Here is an 18,561-nt window from a genome sequence, read left to right as displayed (position 1 = left end):
ATGTATATTCTGCTTTGTTTCAATTTATTTCACATTTTGTACAAATTCAAATCATTTATGAGCAATATTTAGTACATCTTATAACATGTACGAGATTCTTTTGAACATATTTTTACTTGTATTTTTGCATTGTAAGAGTTTTAACATGTACAATATTATAACATGTAAAAAATTGCAACTTGTACACGACATATATATCTCCTGGATGGTACGATATGCTATCAGACCTAAAAACTGTATCCATATTGGTTAATCTTTAGTTTTCAAGGCCTTACGTATGTTGTGTGTTTGTAGACTGTTGTTTGTCGTTTATTGATTTTCTGTCATAGAGGGGTTGCTTCTCACAAGGAAGCCACGGTATTAATTAAAAACAAAGAGTTCCAAGTGGTGAAGTTAAAATCATAATTGTAACCACGACCAACATAGCAATATTTACAAACATACATTCTTTAGATTTAACATGTTTAAACAACATTCATATTTTTTTCAAGTCAAATCATTTTGAATATCTTTCGCCTCTTTTTTAAAGGAGTTCTAGCCATATGCTGATGTTTGAGTCTTATGTATAACTGTATAATATGGAATATCTATAACACTACATAAGAAGTCCATTACTGTCTTCTGATTATATCTAAAATCTTTACCGTGATAAACAGAACTAAGTCATGCAGACATGGTAACAGGTTGTCACAAAATACCGTGCATTAAAGATCATTAAAATTACTCCACTGGCTTAAATTTACCTGCTGTCTCAGTGTCTATAGCAGCCTTGTGTGGGTTCAGACATGTCCGTGCTCTTCCAATCTATTATGAGTGGTTTTTTTTTCTGATAGATATATATGTTATGGGTTTTGTTTTGTCGAATTCAGGCTCCTTACGGGGGAGATGTCTGGTCGGAATGGATCATTTAGTATGCTTTGTAAATTTATTGGCCCTGCGGCTTCTAATTTAATATTTCGCTAGTAAGCAGTCCCTAAGCAGTAGGGCTATGATTTTATTCAGTATGTTTGATGAAGTTCCTATATATTTTTGTCGGAAAAAAAGGGTGTCTACATCATCTTCTTAAGTAAGTATAGATCAGTATACCTTCTGTATATTTCCAATATTTCCAAATATTAAGCTTATCTTTATTTCAATATATTATGATTTTAGTTGCTTAAATCTTTTGATATTGATCAGCATTTTATTATTGTTGTTAACTGACGATTTTTGCAAAAATCGAGTTGCAGTTGAATGTATTTGTATATGAATCAAGACTCTGTAAGTGTTGGCAGGCTCTTTCCAATATATCATATTAATACCCTTTAAAATGAAGTCCGTTATTATACGTTACTTTTCTTCATATACTTTGGTATTAAACTACACCAGATTTGAGGGTCATTAAGGCGTTTAAAAAATAGTTAATTTCTTAAGCCCAAAAAAAGAACTTTTAGACAAAGATTGCAGGATTTCGACAAATTGACAATTTTTGGCGTGGCGTCAACTGTTTTGAAGGAAATATTCGTTTCTTAAGACAGATAATAACACGAAAATGACACAGTATATTCAAGTTAGTGAAGATGAACATGATGAACCAATTGAAATACCGAGTGAAACGGATGGCACTCTCCTTCTTTCAACATTAGCAGCGCAGTACCCAGGGGCCTGTGGACTAAAATACAGAAATCCATCAACCGGAAATTTCCGTGGTGTTCGACTAAGCGAAGGGCTATTGTATCCTCCAGATAATCACTGGGGAGACCATGTTTACATTGTAGTATTCCCTAAAGGTGCTTACTCAAGAATAATGTTTTGGGTTTCCAGATGACAAATAGACATGATAGAGAATCGAACTGTATTTTGATATTAATTTAAATTTTTGGTTGACTGTTTTAGACCACTAAACCAACTTAAGCCTTTTCCTCTAAAACTTTTTAAGATTTAACAAGCGTTATACCCCTTTATTATGATAAATTTACTTTCATTCCATTCAAAACTGAAATAAATACTGATAACTCGTGGATAACTCACAGTTTATCATGTTTGTTTGTATTAACATTAAGGCAAGCACCCAACTTACATTGTAATTTGGATTCTTTTTTGGAATTAATGATTTGTTTTTAAGGTTCCACTAAAGTCAAAATATAGGACACTTCATAACCTCCCCTACATGTTCAATGTATAAATTTAACAGTCATATTGTTAGCTTTTTTCAAAACTACCTGTACCCTTTTTATTGGGAAAATATGCGTCATTTTTATCAAATTGGGAAATTTATAATAAACCATGAACTTGACTGGAACTTCAATTTGCAGACCCCTTTAAAGAGGTAAACCCTCATTTGAAATAAGACCCCTTATTGTAAGTGATGATACATAAATAGATCCTCAAATCTGCAAATATAGTCATTTTAGGCATGAAAATGTATAAATGAGTGTTTTTTGGTATGTATTCATGCACAATTACTACTGAGACTGCACTGTTTGGGAAAAAAGTTGTCTTTTTGGGAATAATTTTAGGCCATTTTTTATTCAAATTGGGATTCTTCTCCAGGGGATAAAGCCTTTATTCTCCGGTATTGTAATTTAAGGCAAACAATATCACTGATAATGATTAAAGTCCTAAACTACATTTATTGGAACATATGTTCATCTAAACATACTTAACATATACACACTGTGTCAATTGTAAATAAACTTGAAATTGTTATGTTGTTCCCAAACCAGTTCTTGGAGGGAACACTAAATTTTCAAAAAATATGGAGGCCTGCGAGGCAACTTTATTTGTTTACAATTGGTATGGACGAATACTGTTAGATGTAAATTTAAAATCAACATTAGTTTGTACTGCATAATTTATGCAGTACAAACTAATGTTGATTTTTCAGAAAATGTATTGATTTATGTGTTTCAGTTAATTTCATGTATTTTAGTGAATGCATACATTTGTATATAAGGTACATGTACATTACAGAAATTGGACAAATAGTATGGCAAGGCTGTATGCCCAGACTAGAAAATATTGATCATTGACTGGTTTAACATGTTTAATGATTTTATATAGTCATATATGGACAAGTTTTGATATTAAGTTTATTGCGCAGACTGTAATAATCTCAACATTTTTGTAAACATTTGAACATGTTGAACTTCTGAAGATTTTTTTTGAGATTTTTTACATGTACATGTTATTTTTGTATAAAAATGTAAACCCTGAAAGTGTTATAAGCATTTCATTAATATTCTAATGTTTTAGATAACAAAAGAAAAGGAGAAGAACAAACAGAAAACCCTTCAGCAAAAACTGTGAAGTTAGAGAAAAAGTGCAGTGATTTGATTGTATTGGGTCTGCCTTACAAAAGTACAGAAGAAGACCTAAAAACCTATTTTTCAAAGTATGGAGAATTGGTTTTAGCACAGGTTAGTTTTAAATTGAATGTAAACTAAGATATGCAGCAATTTTGAATAAACTACATGTAATAAGCAGTGTAAAGGCTGGTTTAATTTGTGCATTTATAAGTGTCCTTGTTTTCAAAATTCCAATAGGGAACATACTTTATATAATTGTATCAATAAACCATTTTTTTCACTATCATTTATAAGTGAACAAACATAATATACTAGTTAACATACACTTATAAATTTACATGTGCATAAATATATTGTATCTCGTTCGACGTTGAACTAGCAGTAATGATTTTGATTAATATAAATGGAACATAGAAACTACTATAAAAAAAAGTTTTCTAATTATTGTTTGTTTACTTGGCATGGAAGTTGTAATGGGAGGGTCAGCAGGTACATTATTTTTCACACCCTGTTAACAAGAGGATATTCTGTATCTTCAAGATTTAACAATGCTTTTTGTAGAAGAATGGACAGATAACACTGCTGTAGTTACTTGCGATCTGATCATAAAAAAGTGTCAATAGAAAATGTCTATGAAGTACAAAAGGACTTCAAACCAAAAAAGGCATAACAAGTACTTTGATCATGTTGATAAGAAACATATATCTAAATAACAATTAAGTATTCAGCACAATTTGTATTGATAGATATAGGAAGATGTGGTGTGATGTCTGCTTTTACTGAAATGCTATTTGAATGATTAAGGGTGGATCAAAGTAATCACAAATGTATAATACTGTACACATTTACATGTATCAAGATATGATACCTTTTATAAAGCATAACATAATTTTATGTACCATGTATTGTCTTTTTAAAACTCATTATAGGTGAAAATTGATCCATGGACACAAAAGTCAAAAGGCTTTGGATTTATAAGGTTCCATGATCATGATGCTCAACTGAATTGCTTGGCACAACAGAGACACATGATTGACGGAAGATGGTGTGAAGTCAATATACCAAACTCTAATGTAAGTCAAAATCAGGATTCTTGAAATTTTTATCATTATGAATAGTTTTGTGAGTTTAAGTTCATGCTTAGAGATTTTAACCAGTGGCCCCGAACAGTCTCTATATTATAAAGTTCATGAGTGTGTTTTCTACAGTGCTGCAATTTTGAAAACAATTTCGATAAAGTGATACCTAGGTTAATAGAGAAGGAAAGTATTGTGTCTTACTCCATTATAGACAGGCAGCTGTTATCCAGTTGAAATTAAACAAAAGATTCGGAACTCTTTATAAATGAAAAATAAATTGATAAGTTGGTATATTTGGATTGTTTACATCTGTTTCTACTGTGATCTTTTCCCATCACTTGGTGTCTTGTCTACTGTTGTTTTCATCTTTTATTGTCGTCCATTTTCTTTTACAAAGATCATCCCTCAAAAACTACTGGGTCAAAATCAAAAACAAGATCATCATTTGAGTATTTAGTCGAAGAAAAAAATATGTCCAATGATTCTATCTAGTCAATGTAATGCAATTTATTGATAATATGTTAGATACATTTTAATATTTTATTTACAATGTATGTCACATGTATAAATTTGAATTACGATACTTGCCAAGAAATTATTTTTGTTATAAATTTTACAACAGATTGAAGTAATGCATTGTGATAAAATCTGATATACAAAAAAGGCTGAACTTTTGAACAAAGGAAGATAACTCCAACTTTTTTATTTAACTGGCATAGGTGGCAGAAACCAGTTATTTTACTATAAATCTTTAGAATTTCATGGATTTATGATTTTATTTTCTTGAAAATTCATTCAAGATTATATACAAATAAAATGTATGGTTTCAAGGAACTAAGATGTGTGCGTGCTTATGTAAATTATATATAGAAAACCTTTAAATTTGGGTGTCTGTCCAGCATGGAGATTTAAAAATTTATAAATGCATTGCAAATAAGGCAAAAAATGTGATGTTCTCATACCAATCTAATTCTCACATGCAGAATTCTGCTTAAAGCTGACAAGAATTTTAGGCAAAATTCAAGAGAAAATGGATATCTAGTGAATTAGAGCCTTGTCCGAACCTTTCCTTACCATCAAAATCTCAAGATATTTTTGTTTACAGAAAAATGAATATTTTCCCCACTTTGATTGGATGCCGTTAAGTGAGGAGACCACCATTGTGACATCTAATTGGACCCATGTGTGAAGGAAATCCCCAATCTGTGTATGCAACTACTTACTTGTGTAGTACACTTGCCTAGAATTTACATTCATTTATTTTTTTAGTCCATATGCTTAACTATAACAAAATTTCTGCGTGGGACACATGTTCTGGTACACCAAAACTGGTACAGTGTTCTCCCCAGATATTTCATATAGCATCCTGGTGAACAGGGGAAATTAGAATACCATCTTGTTTCTAAAATTATAGCATCACATCCATAACATAACCTATAGGAAAACCAATTCAGATAGCATCACATATAAAATTATAGCATCACATAACCATGATGCTAAAAGGCTTTGGAGAGAACACTGGACTGTACCTGCCACCATAGCAAAACACAATTCATTGTTTTATTTAAACATTTACAAAATCACAAAATGAAAGCAACTTGACAGTACCTATTTATTCTTCATTGCTCACAAGCACTTTGATTTCAAACTTTTATTTAGAAAATTAGGATAGAAAGACATAAACTTGATCATTATGTAGCAAAAATGGTCAGCAAGACAGACAAAATTTACAAATAAGTCAATACGGCTAAAATTGTCAGTCCACTCCTTATTTGAGTAATTGCCCGTCCCCTTCATTGACAATTTTACAATTTTTTGCAGTTTTGCCAACAGGGTAATCTGAAACTGTAATAGATGGATAAAACTTAATGAGGCAAAAAGGATAAGAAAGATAAAATCTACAAATAAGTTACATTCCCTAAATTGTCGGTGGACTCTTTATTAGGTGTTATCGACTATAAGTTCTGATTTTATCTGTTGTATTTTTTGTTGCATTTTTATACGACCGCAAAAATTTTAATTTTTTGGTCGTATATTGCTATCACGTTGGCGTCGTCGTCGTCGTCGTCCGAATACTTTTAGTTTTCGCACTCTAACTTTAGTAAAAGTGAATAGAAATCAATGAAATTTTAACACAAGGTTTATGACCACAAAAGGAAGGTTGGGATTGATTTTGGGAGTTTTGGTTCCAACATTTTAGGAATTAGGGGCCAAAAAGGGCCCAAATAAGCATTTTCTTGGTTTTCGCACTATAACTTTAGTTTAAGTGAGGGCTATTCCAGAAAAAAATGTATGGGGAGGTTGGAAGGCACTTTATATTAATAATTCATGGGTGATGGGTATCAGAGCAACTTTTCACACTATAATGCACTATAATTCTCAATTACAATTGTCTGGGTGACGGGTGCTGACAAAAACTGCCTTCCAACCCCCCCATACATTTTTTTCTGGAATAGCCCTGAATAGAAATCTATGGAATTTTGACACAAGGTTTATGACCACAAAAGGACGGTTGGGATTGATTTTGGGAGTTTTGGTTTTAACAGTTTAGGAATTAAGGGCCAAAAAAGGGCCGAAATAAGCATTATTCTTGGTTTTCGCACAATAACTTTAGTATAAGTAAATAGAAATCAATGAAATTAAAACACAAGGTTTATGACCATAAAAGGAAGGTTGGGTTAGATTTTGGGAGTTTTGGTCATAACAGTTTAGGAATAAGGGGCCCAAAGGGTCCAAAATTGAACTTTGTGTGATTTCATCAAAAATTGAATAATTGGGGTTCTTTGATATGCTGAATCTAACTATGTATGTAGATTCTTAATTTTTGGTCCCATTTTCAAATTGGTCTACATTAAGGTCCAAAGGGTCCAAAATTAAACTAAGTTTGATTTTAACAAAAATTAAATTCTTGGGCTTATTTGATATGCTTTATCTAAACATGTACTTTGATTTTTGATTATGGGCCCAGTTTTCAAGTTGGTTCAAATCAGGATTCCATATCAAGTATTGTGCAATAGCAAGAAATTTTCAATTGCACAGTATTGCACAATAGCAAGATTTGCCAATAACTTTATGTAAATAACTTCATTGGAAATTTGCCAATATAAAATGTTGCTGATGAAGCTTTTTTTCCTTATCTTATCTAAAATGTTTTTAGAAAAGGTATGTTGGACATTTGCCAGACATGACTATGATGTCATTTTCTATTTTTATTTGCCAATAACTTTATGTAAATAACTTCATTGGAAATTTGCCAATATAGAATGTTGCTGATGAAGTTTTTTTTATTGTTTTATACAATAAACAATGTATATTCACTTTTACTACCAACCAATCTTTACCATTCAGTGATAACAAGCACTTTACTTTACATTTTAATATTTTATGATGTATTTAAAAGAGTAGTTATTGTTGCAAACTCCATTAGAAATTTGAATTGATATCAGTTTGGAAAAAGGGAAACGGGGATGTGAAAAAAAATGGGGGGGGGGGGGGGGGGTTAAATTTTTCTCATTTCAGATTTCATAAATAAAAAGAAATTTCTTCAAACATTTTTTTGAGAGGACTAATATACAACAGCATAGTGAATTGCTTAAAGGCAAAAAAAAATTTTTAAGTTCATTCATTCTGTGTCAGAAACCTACATGTATGCTGTGTCAACTATTTAATTTTAGATTTAAATAAGTTTGAAGAAGAAGTCTTTAATTGATTTGTAAAATCTTGACATTTGTTTTGTGTAAAAAAAACCATGTAATGTCAAAAATTTGATCACAATCCAAATTCAGAGCTGTATCACGCTTGAATGTTTTGTCCATACTTGTCCCAACTGTTCAGGGTTCGACCTCTGCGGTCGTATAAAGCTGTGCCCTGCAGAGCACCTGGTTATTGCTATTATTTCAAAACTAAGTTTTAACGCCAGAAATAATGTAAGATTTATTTTGTGCAAAGTGACCAAATATTATTTTAAAGTTAAAATAAACCTAGTGATAATAGGAGATTACAATGCAATACGTAGAAGTAAAACATGTACATGTAAATATGTTGTTTTCATGATCTGATTATTTGAGAGACTTGAATGCTGTCATCCCTTCTAATATTATATAATTAAAATGATGTTCTTGTTACAGGAGGCTGGACAACAGACACAATCCAGGAAGATATTTGTGGCCAGAATATCTGAAGGTATCAACACAGATGATCTTCATCAATATTTCTCTAAGTTTGGTTCTGTAGTAGATGCTTTTATTCCCAAACCCTTTAGAGCTTTTGGATTTGTAACATTTGGAGAACCTGATGTTGCAACTGCTTTGTGTGGAGAGGACCATATTATCAAAGGTTGCAGTGTCCATGTCAGTATTGCTGATCCAAAGACACCATCTAGAGATAGGGAGCGTGGAGATAGAGGAGATGATCATAGACGGGACAGGGGTGGTGATCACAGAGGGGATAGGGGGAGGGATTATAGAAGGGATGATAGGGATAGAGAAAGGGAACGATATGACCGTAGAGGAGAAAGAGATGGTCGTATGAGGAAATCCAGAGATGACCACAGAGATCAACCTATGACTGGAATAAATGAGCCAGTGGGAATGAATGGAATGAATTTCTTAAACTCTGCCATGTTGGCTGCAGCACAGGCTGTCCTTTCTGGACAGGCACAAGGGGGTTGGGGTGGTATGCCTTCACAGAATGCAGGGGGTGCTGATTTGGGTCCAGGATACGGAGGAACGCTTGGTTCAAAGTCTGACAGCAACAGATCTTACAGTGGTTGGGGAACTTCAACAGGATATGACACAGGCAGTTCTAGTGGAACATACAGTACGAGTCAGACAGGAGGGTACAGTGGCTGGGGTGGGGGCAGTAGTAGTAGTCGCAGTAGTGGTTGGAATTAACTTTTTACATTTTTTGCAATTCACATTTTCATGTTTTTGTAAATACTTCATTGATGCAAAAATACAATTTGTACAAAAAAATAACCCACCTCTATATTAAGTATTAGTGATTTCAGATTAAAAAAATAGATCCAATTGATATCAATTTTCATAAACTTTGATTCTTTATAAATGTTTCAAGAAATTAGACATAAAGAATCATATCATTTGTGAAAATCATCTAAGAAATCAACCACTTTTATTCAGGTTCATACTATTATTCAAAGCTTTAAATTCTTTCTGTGCAAAAAAAAATGAAGTGCAAAAAATTTATAGGTTAAATAATATTTTTTGTCATTCAAATTCCGTTAATGAAAATTTCAACTTTTTAATTATCTACCAAGCTTCTTATAACTTGAAAATCACAACGATTTAATGAATTGTTACTGCAATTAATGCATTCAGCATTTATATAAATTATTTGGATGTAAAAAGTGTACATAGCTTGGAACACAAGGAGAGCTGAAGTAAGCGAAGACAGACAGTGATGAGGTTTATAAACATGAGATAGTGATGAAAAATACTGTTGGTACATTCAAATGAGAGAAGTTAAATGAGTTAGATATAAGTGATATAACTAGCAAGTCAATGGTTCTTAAAAGTGTGACACAAAAGAAGAGTTTGTATGGAACAGTGAAAAAGGAAAGTAAAGAATAGACCTGGGACAGAGAAAAATAAATTGACACAAATGTAGTTATTGAAAAGTATTTGTTGTGTATAAGATGTTGTTAGTGTCTAAAACATGTTATATGTTAGTGTATTAAAAGACCAGTGTGTGTATTTGTTGTAATGTGATCGATGAGAAATAAGTTTGAGTTGTAAAATGATGAATGAATATTCAACATATGATACCATCCATGAAATGATCTGACTATGAATGATTGAAGTAAGATTGGGATGAAATTGTTGACTTAAAACTGAGTTGTCCCACAATTTTGAAATTCTTGATCCAAAGGATAGTTTATACATGTACCTGTTGTAATATGTATGATTATCTTATGTGACTTTTTGTCTTACCTGAAGTAGTATGGGATACATAATGATGCTGATCTGACTGCAAAAGGTCAACTATATTTGGTGACGCTATGAATGTAAGTTGTACAGGTCCATCTGGAAGGGTTCATCTGACCTTGACCTCATTTCCTTGGATGATAGTAATTAAGTTTGTATGATAAGGTTTAGTCTCAGATACTATATCAGGGCCAGGCCTGTAGCCAGGAATTTCCAAAGGGGGGTTATTTGGACTCACGAACTCAACTTTAACAGTCACAAATCGAACAGAACGTTGACTTTAACAGTGCTTATTTGTTTTCTAGGGAGGGGGTTCGGACAAACCCCCCTGGCTATGGGTATGAGGGCCTTTTCCCATCATGGTTATGTGATGCTCTCTGAAATTATCTTCTATAGTGTTATGGATGAGTTGATATAATTTCTGGAAAGAAGAAGGTATTCCCTGTTTACGAAGATGATGTATAAGGAATTATTGAAATTGAAATTATTGTAAGGTGTTCATGTCCATCTGGCATGCTTAACAGACCTTGACCTCATTTTCCTGGTTCATAGGTCACCATAAAATCAATGTGGGTCAGTCCTTTTCTCTGATACTATAAGCAAAAGGTAACCTGTATTTTGTGTATTAAATAACTGAGGTGTACATGTCTTTAAGGTATAGTTAAATATGTAAGTCTCTCGGATGCTGACAAAAATAGGTAAAAATACGTTTTGTCTACTGTATACAAGGTTGGATCCAGCCATTTTAAAAAGGGGGGTTCCAACTATATATCCCCATTCAAATGCATTGATCGGTGATCGGCCAAAAATAAGTGGGGTCCAACCCCCAGACCCCCCCCCCCCCCCCCCCTCCCCCCCCCCTGGATCCGCCAATGGTATAGATTGATTGTATAGTGTACATGTCTGTCTTGCAGTGTTCCCTAGACCTAAAATTCATTGTCCATTTGTCAACAATAAGTTTTCGTTGTTGGGTCTGACATTTTTATATACTATAAACAGAGGCAGTCAGTGGGCCCTCCACTTATGAAAATTTCTGGATCCGCCACTGATTAACACCAGGGCAACTATGTTTGGTGTATGGAAGGACTAAGGTGTCCTTGTTCCTCTGAGTTCATCAGGCTTAACACCATATTCATGGTTCAGTGGTCATTTAGTTTTAATGGTTATGCTCCTTTCTCGAATAGAATTGCCTCCTGGAATGTTTAACTCAACCTTGGTGATCCTTGGATATTTGATCAATGCTTACTGCATTTCGAAGTATCTACCATATCTATTGTCTGGAATGTTGTAAGGTGTACATGTCTGTTGGGCAAGATTTTGGACCTTGGAGTCTTCCTCCTGGATCATTGATTTAGTAACAATGTTTTCTTTTTTTGAAAAACGCAAATTATAATTATGATCAGTTACGCAGGCGAGACATTTCGGTATCTACCTTGTGTTTATTTCAAACGATTTTAACAAAATTATCTTCACTGGTCAGGTTTATTAGTCGACTGTCCATGACTAGCAAGTTGATAGTCTCTTTGACTTAATCATACTTACTTTTATATATGCTATAAGAAGAGTGATGAAGAAGTTTTATTGGTATAAAGTTGTAATAAGAGTGAACAACACCAACAATTGGGCGAGAATAATCAGTGGGTGAGTTAGTCAAATATATATACTGGTAAGCAGCGTTTGAAGGAACAAAGGGAAATGAGTTTGTAAAAATTGCTTGCACTAGAATTTGAAAAACGAAATTATTAGATGTGTAAAAAGGGTACAAGAGTGAATATATATGATTCTGAAAAGTTAAACATTTCAAAGTTTAATTTCATAGTGAAGGAGGATGAGGATGAGGAGCATTGATAAAACAATTTTACATTTCGTTTTCGGATATGAAGTAGCTTCTTTTTTTTATTTTTTTTTTTGGGGGGGGATTACAGGCGACACATTTTGTATATAAAAAAAAAGAAAAGAAAACAGCGTCTTTGATACTCCCATGTAAAGACCAGATGTGAATAAGAAAGGTTTAATGATCGACGTCGAGTGAAGGTAAAATGATAGAATGATATTGGTTAGAGGATATTTGAAAGTGTTTTGAATGATCCACTGGCAGGAATAGCCTTCGATACAAGGAAACTGGACTAAAGTCTAGTCAAGGCGAAAAAGGAAAAAAAACTTCGGACAACTGTAAAATAGCAGCAGCTTGTTGATATTCCCGAGAAAAGAATTAGTGTATCTCGATCATTGCGTAGGAAATATCGTACGTGTGACATTATCTTTATACTAGATGTATGGTAATTAGTATGTGAAAAAGCGTAGTATGGTAAATTATACGGAGGGAATTGGGTACATATGGTAAAGAGTCCTTATTACAGATATTATTTGCCAAGCTGGACCAGTGAGTTTTAATTTGTGTGTTCAAACTCGTCTTTTCCGAAATTGATGACCTCACTAAACATTACATCTGTTTATAGGGTAACTTCCAATCTTTATACAAGTTGTATTCAATCATTCTTCTCTGAACCATATGGCCAAAGTTCGCTTCTATCATAATGTTATGTTGTTTAAACTTTGTGCTAGCTGATTGGCCTCCGTTGTTCTGGTTCCTGTCGACTACTGATCTTCGTGTTTAATAAGAGAATTGAACACCGGAGTTTATTTTGATTTCAAATTGATAAAAATTCAAAGCACACAGTTCAAAACTGTGGAAGTTAGTCCATCGTAAGATTGATAAGTACTTGCTTGACAACCAGTGGAAAATACTTAATTAAATTTAATTATCAGTCGTACTAAAGGTACGTTAACTTGGATATATATATAACCCCTCCAAGAGTTTAGTGATGACCAATGTGGTGTGTAGCGCTCAACTTACAAGATCGTTGCATAATTTAAGAGCATACCAATCTAATAGCTTCAAGGGAAGATGATGCACCCAATATCTTCGTGTTTAATATTAGAATCGAACACCTGAGTGTAGTTTGATTTCAAATTGATAAAAATTCAAAGCACACGGTTCAAAACGGGAAGTTAGTCCATCGTAAGATTGATCAAGTACTTGCTTGACAACCAATGGAAAATACTTAATTAAATTTAATTATCAATCGTACTAAAGGTAAGTTAACTTGGATATATATATATATAACCCCTCCAAGAGTTTAGTAATAGTCAATGTGGTGTGTAGCGCTCACCCTACAAGATCGTTGCATAATTTAAGAGCATACCAATCTAATAGCTTCAAGGGAAGATGATGCACCCAAATGAAAATGCGTTGTTTTTGTAACGTTGAATGATTTGTCAAAAAATCACTAACGCAAATTTACATCGGTGGGCATACAATTCGAGAAAAACGAAGACAAGTGTCCATCATTTACAAGTTCCATTTTATGACGGTTTGTATAGAACATAATCAAGTTTTGCAGACATAAGCCAGCTGCAATAGGATGTGATGTTAGCTTGCCGCGTGTCAATATATTGCGCGCATTATGAATAAAACTACTAATTTAACACCCAATGCTTTGTTTTGTATATTAATCCCTCTTAAGCATTTATAGCAACGACGTTCATTGTATGTTAAATTAGTAACTTCACCTAGTTTTTATGAGAAAAACACCACTGTGATATGAGAAAACCGTCAAAATCATGCCTTCTACTACAATCTCAGCATTTTGCGAGTTGTCCCAGTTCCTTCAACTTTAATTTCATACCAAAATTATACATATACAAATATACATATTTTGAAAGTTAAGCTATGCATGTGAATGAACTTTCTATACTCTTTCCCTATATGTTCCGTTGAAAATCAAGGCCACAAACTTAAGTTATCTTGATGTATCCTTTCATAATGCCAAATGTTTTGTGTCCATGTGTAACTGCTGTGTGTGCATGTCTTCTTTTTTTCTCTGGAAAGGAGGGGGTGTCTAGTGCTCGCAGTATTTCTCGTTAATCATAAACACGTATAATGTCATTAAAAGCATATAGACATCAAAAGGAGGATTAGCGTAACATGCACTACAAGGCCAAATTAGTATATTTAATTGTTTACATCTGTTTCTATGGACTTGAGTTTTACTAGATCTTAATAAGGTGCATAATTTAGGAATTTATGCATATTGTATGTATACGTGTTTTTACAAGCTTAAATCATATTATAGAGCTTCGAAATATTTGTAAACTGTTTAATTAAAGCCGTGACAAATTTTGGCAGCCCCGATATTCCAACACTTAAATAGTTCCGACACACTATTAGTTCGACATTCCATCAGTCTGACGTTTATGTTTGGAAGCCAAATAAAAGGTTCGTTTAATATTAAGAAGAGGACACTGTCCTTAGTGTGAACAGGTGACTAGCTTAGTACTAAAGTAGAAGAATTTTATCAACACTAAAAGCACAAACTACTTTGTTTTAAAGTATTGGCGAATTGATTAAATATACTTCTCCATACAGCATCTCAGAGATACAGGTTTACAATGGCGTAAGAAAATAAAGAAACCAATGAATCTTAGCTGCATATATATATACACAATTTATATATGTACTTAAATATAACAGTATATATAATGCCTTCAGTTGAAAAAGAACAGTAATTGTCAGTTTACTAGTAGTTTGTAGATAACTAACAAACTAATTAACTAAATTTATTCAGTATGAAATTCAGTGCAAATGGATCATCGATAAAATACACGAAAACATAGGGAAAAATAAATGAAAAAAGAGACCACAAATTTGTGACATATTATAAGATCAAGATATTTTATTTCCTAATCATAGGGCTCATAACAAGCATGTAATCACATAAAGTAAAAATAAAAAGCCTTTCTCTCCCACTCGCATACACTCACACATACAACTATCGTTCTGATTAAGGATGATTGATTTTACATTACAACATGTAATAAACTAATTACTAATTACTTACTTACTTACTTACTATAAATGAAAAAAAAAATACAGATAAAAATACCAATACAAATGTATTTTTTTTATGAAGAGAGTCGGTTGCCTACATTGTATATATGGAACGAAGGATAACTCTTACTGCCCAGAAAAGAACAATTCAAGTAATGTTACAATGAACTGGTGAAGACTATAAATAAGTTTTATAAGTTTCAGTTAAGCAAATATTTAGTTTCTCAATGTTTAAAATTAGGATAGCAATTCACATAATTTAGAGTTAAAATGAAGGCTATCGTTTGACATAAACCAAATAAGCAGATTACTATCGGATATTTGGGATAAATATGGGTATTTTGCAAAGAGTTCATCCAGAAAGGTTTTTCTTTCCTTATTATAAAGGGTACATTTAAATAAAAAATGTTCTTCGTATTCAACCGAGTTCATTGAACAAAACTGGCATGTTCTTTCTGATCTTGGCAGTGTAATATTTTTTCCATGGTCATCAATTTTTCGTTCGTAACGGCCTCTCTCTATGCGGAGACAATGATTACCTATTCTAAATCTAGTTCGTATAACTCTCTTATCTCTGTTCTTAAGTAATCTTCAAAAGTGAAATTATGTTTAAATTTAAAGTAGTTGCTCAATTTACTGTGATCATCTTTTTAAATTAAGTCTTTTTGATGGCTCCAATATGTTAAAAAATCAGTTTTGATACATTTTCTAAGTAAAATTTTGAATTATTTTTTACTGAGTTTTTTTACAAAGTGCTAAATTTAAACCAAGTTTTTCACTAAAAAACTTTATGTTTGCATACCACGATTGATTAGCCACAGCTTTATCAGAGGAGCTTTCAATATAAGCATCACTTAAGAGATCACAGTGGGCGAGTTTTCAAGGCGGTGCCAATACATAAACATTTGAATTACTATGTTAATATATAAAGGAAATATATCTGCCTTTTTCGATGTGTAAATTATGGTTAGAAATTTTTAATATTTCTATGTGACTGTAGTGACTATATACCTTCTTAATGTAATTGTTGCATTTCGGATTTCTTTCCTAAGCGATTATTCGAACAGAGGCATGTATTTATTTCCCTATCAACGACTACCTTTTTGGCTATCGTTTCAATCAAAGTTAAAATAAAATCCTGACGAAGGCACACTGGAGGTCTGTTACTGTCTAGAAAATGTATTTCGGAAAATAACATAGACGCAATGGGAGATGGATCTGTCATTACATTCAGTGACAATTTAATTAAATCGTGCATTGGCTAACAGTATACTTGCGCCATTGTAAAATACACCATCGTTAAAATGTAACATTCATATAATGATACGTTTATGTATCTCAACTTATTCGATTTGTTCGTGTATGTAACAACGTATTCGATTTAAACGAAATAAATCTCAGTTTTACTAAAAAAAAATATATATATACACCAGAGTTTTCGATATCACAAACTCACAAACTAGTCAAAAATAAAGGCAACAGTATTGTCACAAGTCGATTGAGAGAAAACAAATCTGGGTTACAAACTAAAACTAAGAGAAACCCATCAACTATATAACAGGAAAGCAACAAAACAACAGAACACTGAAGTGCAACAAAAAACAAACGACAATGCAACATACATAGAAACAAACTATTAAGGAACAACTGCCATGCACATTCCTGACCTGGTACAGGACATTTAAAAAAATGTGGTTTGACCTGGTATTGTGGCTAGCCAAACTTCGCGCTTTATGGCAATATTAAATATACCGCTAAAATGTCAAGATTATATACATGACGGGAATACACTTACAAATAAATGCAAAAACACACAAGACAGAGAAATACATGTACACAAATAAATATGTTAAAACATTAACTAAACGTTATCATCGATACAAGGACATCATACGTAAATGTATGTAAATCAACATGCAGACATCGTATATGTTCAGGTATTCACACATCCAATCTTTCATGGTAATTTTCTTGACAAAACACAAAAATGTCACCATAAAAACCAAACCTAGTTGTTGGCCTGCTACGGGTTACGTTCTTCTCATATACTTTATAATGGTGTGATACTAAACACCTAACGGGATTGTCAATGTCATGTTTTTGTGTTTATCTGTCATACCGACCGTGCGAGGGCTGTATAGCCAGTCAAAGTCTTTTTAAAAACCTCCTATCATCATGGAGGTTTTGATTAAGTGATTACTTGGTCGTTTTTTATAGCAATTTATTTGATCATTAGACCAAATAATTCATGATTACTACTAGTTTGATTTTTTGATTATCTTTAGAATAAATATATGGTTATATGATTATATTGGCAACAAATTCAAAGTTGTGATTATGTGATTACTTGATCATCCCCACGAGGGGCCTCTGTGTGATCAGTTTATATGGCACTGAAACCTTAATAGGGATATCCCCATAAATCGGTCTGCAGGTTGTCTTCTACTAGAGATATCTAGTTCTGGTTTGTATTATGGTTACTGTCTCAGGCATTGACAAAAATTCCCATTACTCCGATAAATTCTTCAAACATGTATGTAGCTGTAAAATTTATACAAAGGTATGTTTAGAGCTTGAAATACTGCATTGTCTGATGAAGAAGAATTCATGTTCCTTGGGCTTTTTTAATCATCACTCAGGGGTTGCTGTCTCATAATATAAATATTATCAGACATTTACTTCTGTCAAAAATAAACGGAGGATAGTTGTAAAAATTAATGATTTAAGCACTTATCTAGCACTGAGACTACTAAAACTGTGTTGAATCGAGAAATTTTTATGTAGTTTTCTATAGTTTTGGTTTGTTCTGTGACTATTTTAGAGGGGGGGCAAGGGGTTTAACTGTTATGCTGTTATGGGGCAATTTAATTCTTTGTTATCTGTTATTTTGAAAATATATTTGCTGTTAGCTGTTATTGTCTTATTCATTGTTAGCTGTTATTGGGCTTTTAGTTTTTTTGTTATCTGTTATTGTGATAATGTATTTGCTGTTAACTGTTACTGAAAAATGGAATGTTAGCATTTTCTTTTGACAGCCAATATTCGGTAGAAATTAAAGATCATTGGACATCGGGGTCTACCACTAGTAATATGTTGGTCACGTATTCGGAGAAGGATTTCATTAACATATACCCATTACAGAAGTGAGGTCCAGTATATCTTATGATTATCCTTTGTAATAAATTCCATTTTATTTTTGGAACATGTATTAAGAATTATCTTATTTTTTTGTATGAGGATAATGTTCCTTGTTTCCCGTACCAACATATTAAATCAGAACAATTATTAATATGACAAAAAGGAAACATATGGCCAGGAATATCTGACAAGAATCTCAATTAAGGACTTTGTCCTTACAACCA

The 18,561-nt window shown here is 32.8% G+C and overlaps 1 protein-coding gene across 1 annotated transcript; it reads left to right on the top strand.

Annotated features, from left to right (window-relative positions):
- The first annotated feature begins 1,421 nt into the window (after nucleotides 1-1,421).
- Nucleotides 1,422-10,077, top strand: LOC139523055 (TAR DNA-binding protein 43-like). Its single transcript, XM_071316812.1, has 4 exons — nucleotides 1,422-1,769; nucleotides 3,235-3,398; nucleotides 4,217-4,360; nucleotides 8,494-10,077. The coding sequence occupies exons 1-4, from the start codon at nucleotides 1,532-1,534 to the stop codon at nucleotides 9,256-9,258; spliced, it is 1,311 nt and encodes a 436-aa protein (XP_071172913.1). The 5' UTR covers nucleotides 1,422-1,531; the 3' UTR covers nucleotides 9,259-10,077.
- Nucleotides 10,078-18,561: the final 8,484 nt, after the last annotated feature.

Source organism: Mytilus edulis, chromosome 5, assembly GCF_963676685.1.
Source record: "Mytilus edulis chromosome 5, xbMytEdul2.2, whole genome shotgun sequence".
Lineage (NCBI taxonomy): Eukaryota > Metazoa > Mollusca > Bivalvia > Mytilida > Mytilidae > Mytilus > Mytilus edulis.
Note: the sequence above shows the minus strand (reverse complement) of the source record. Positions and strands in the feature narration are given on the sequence as shown.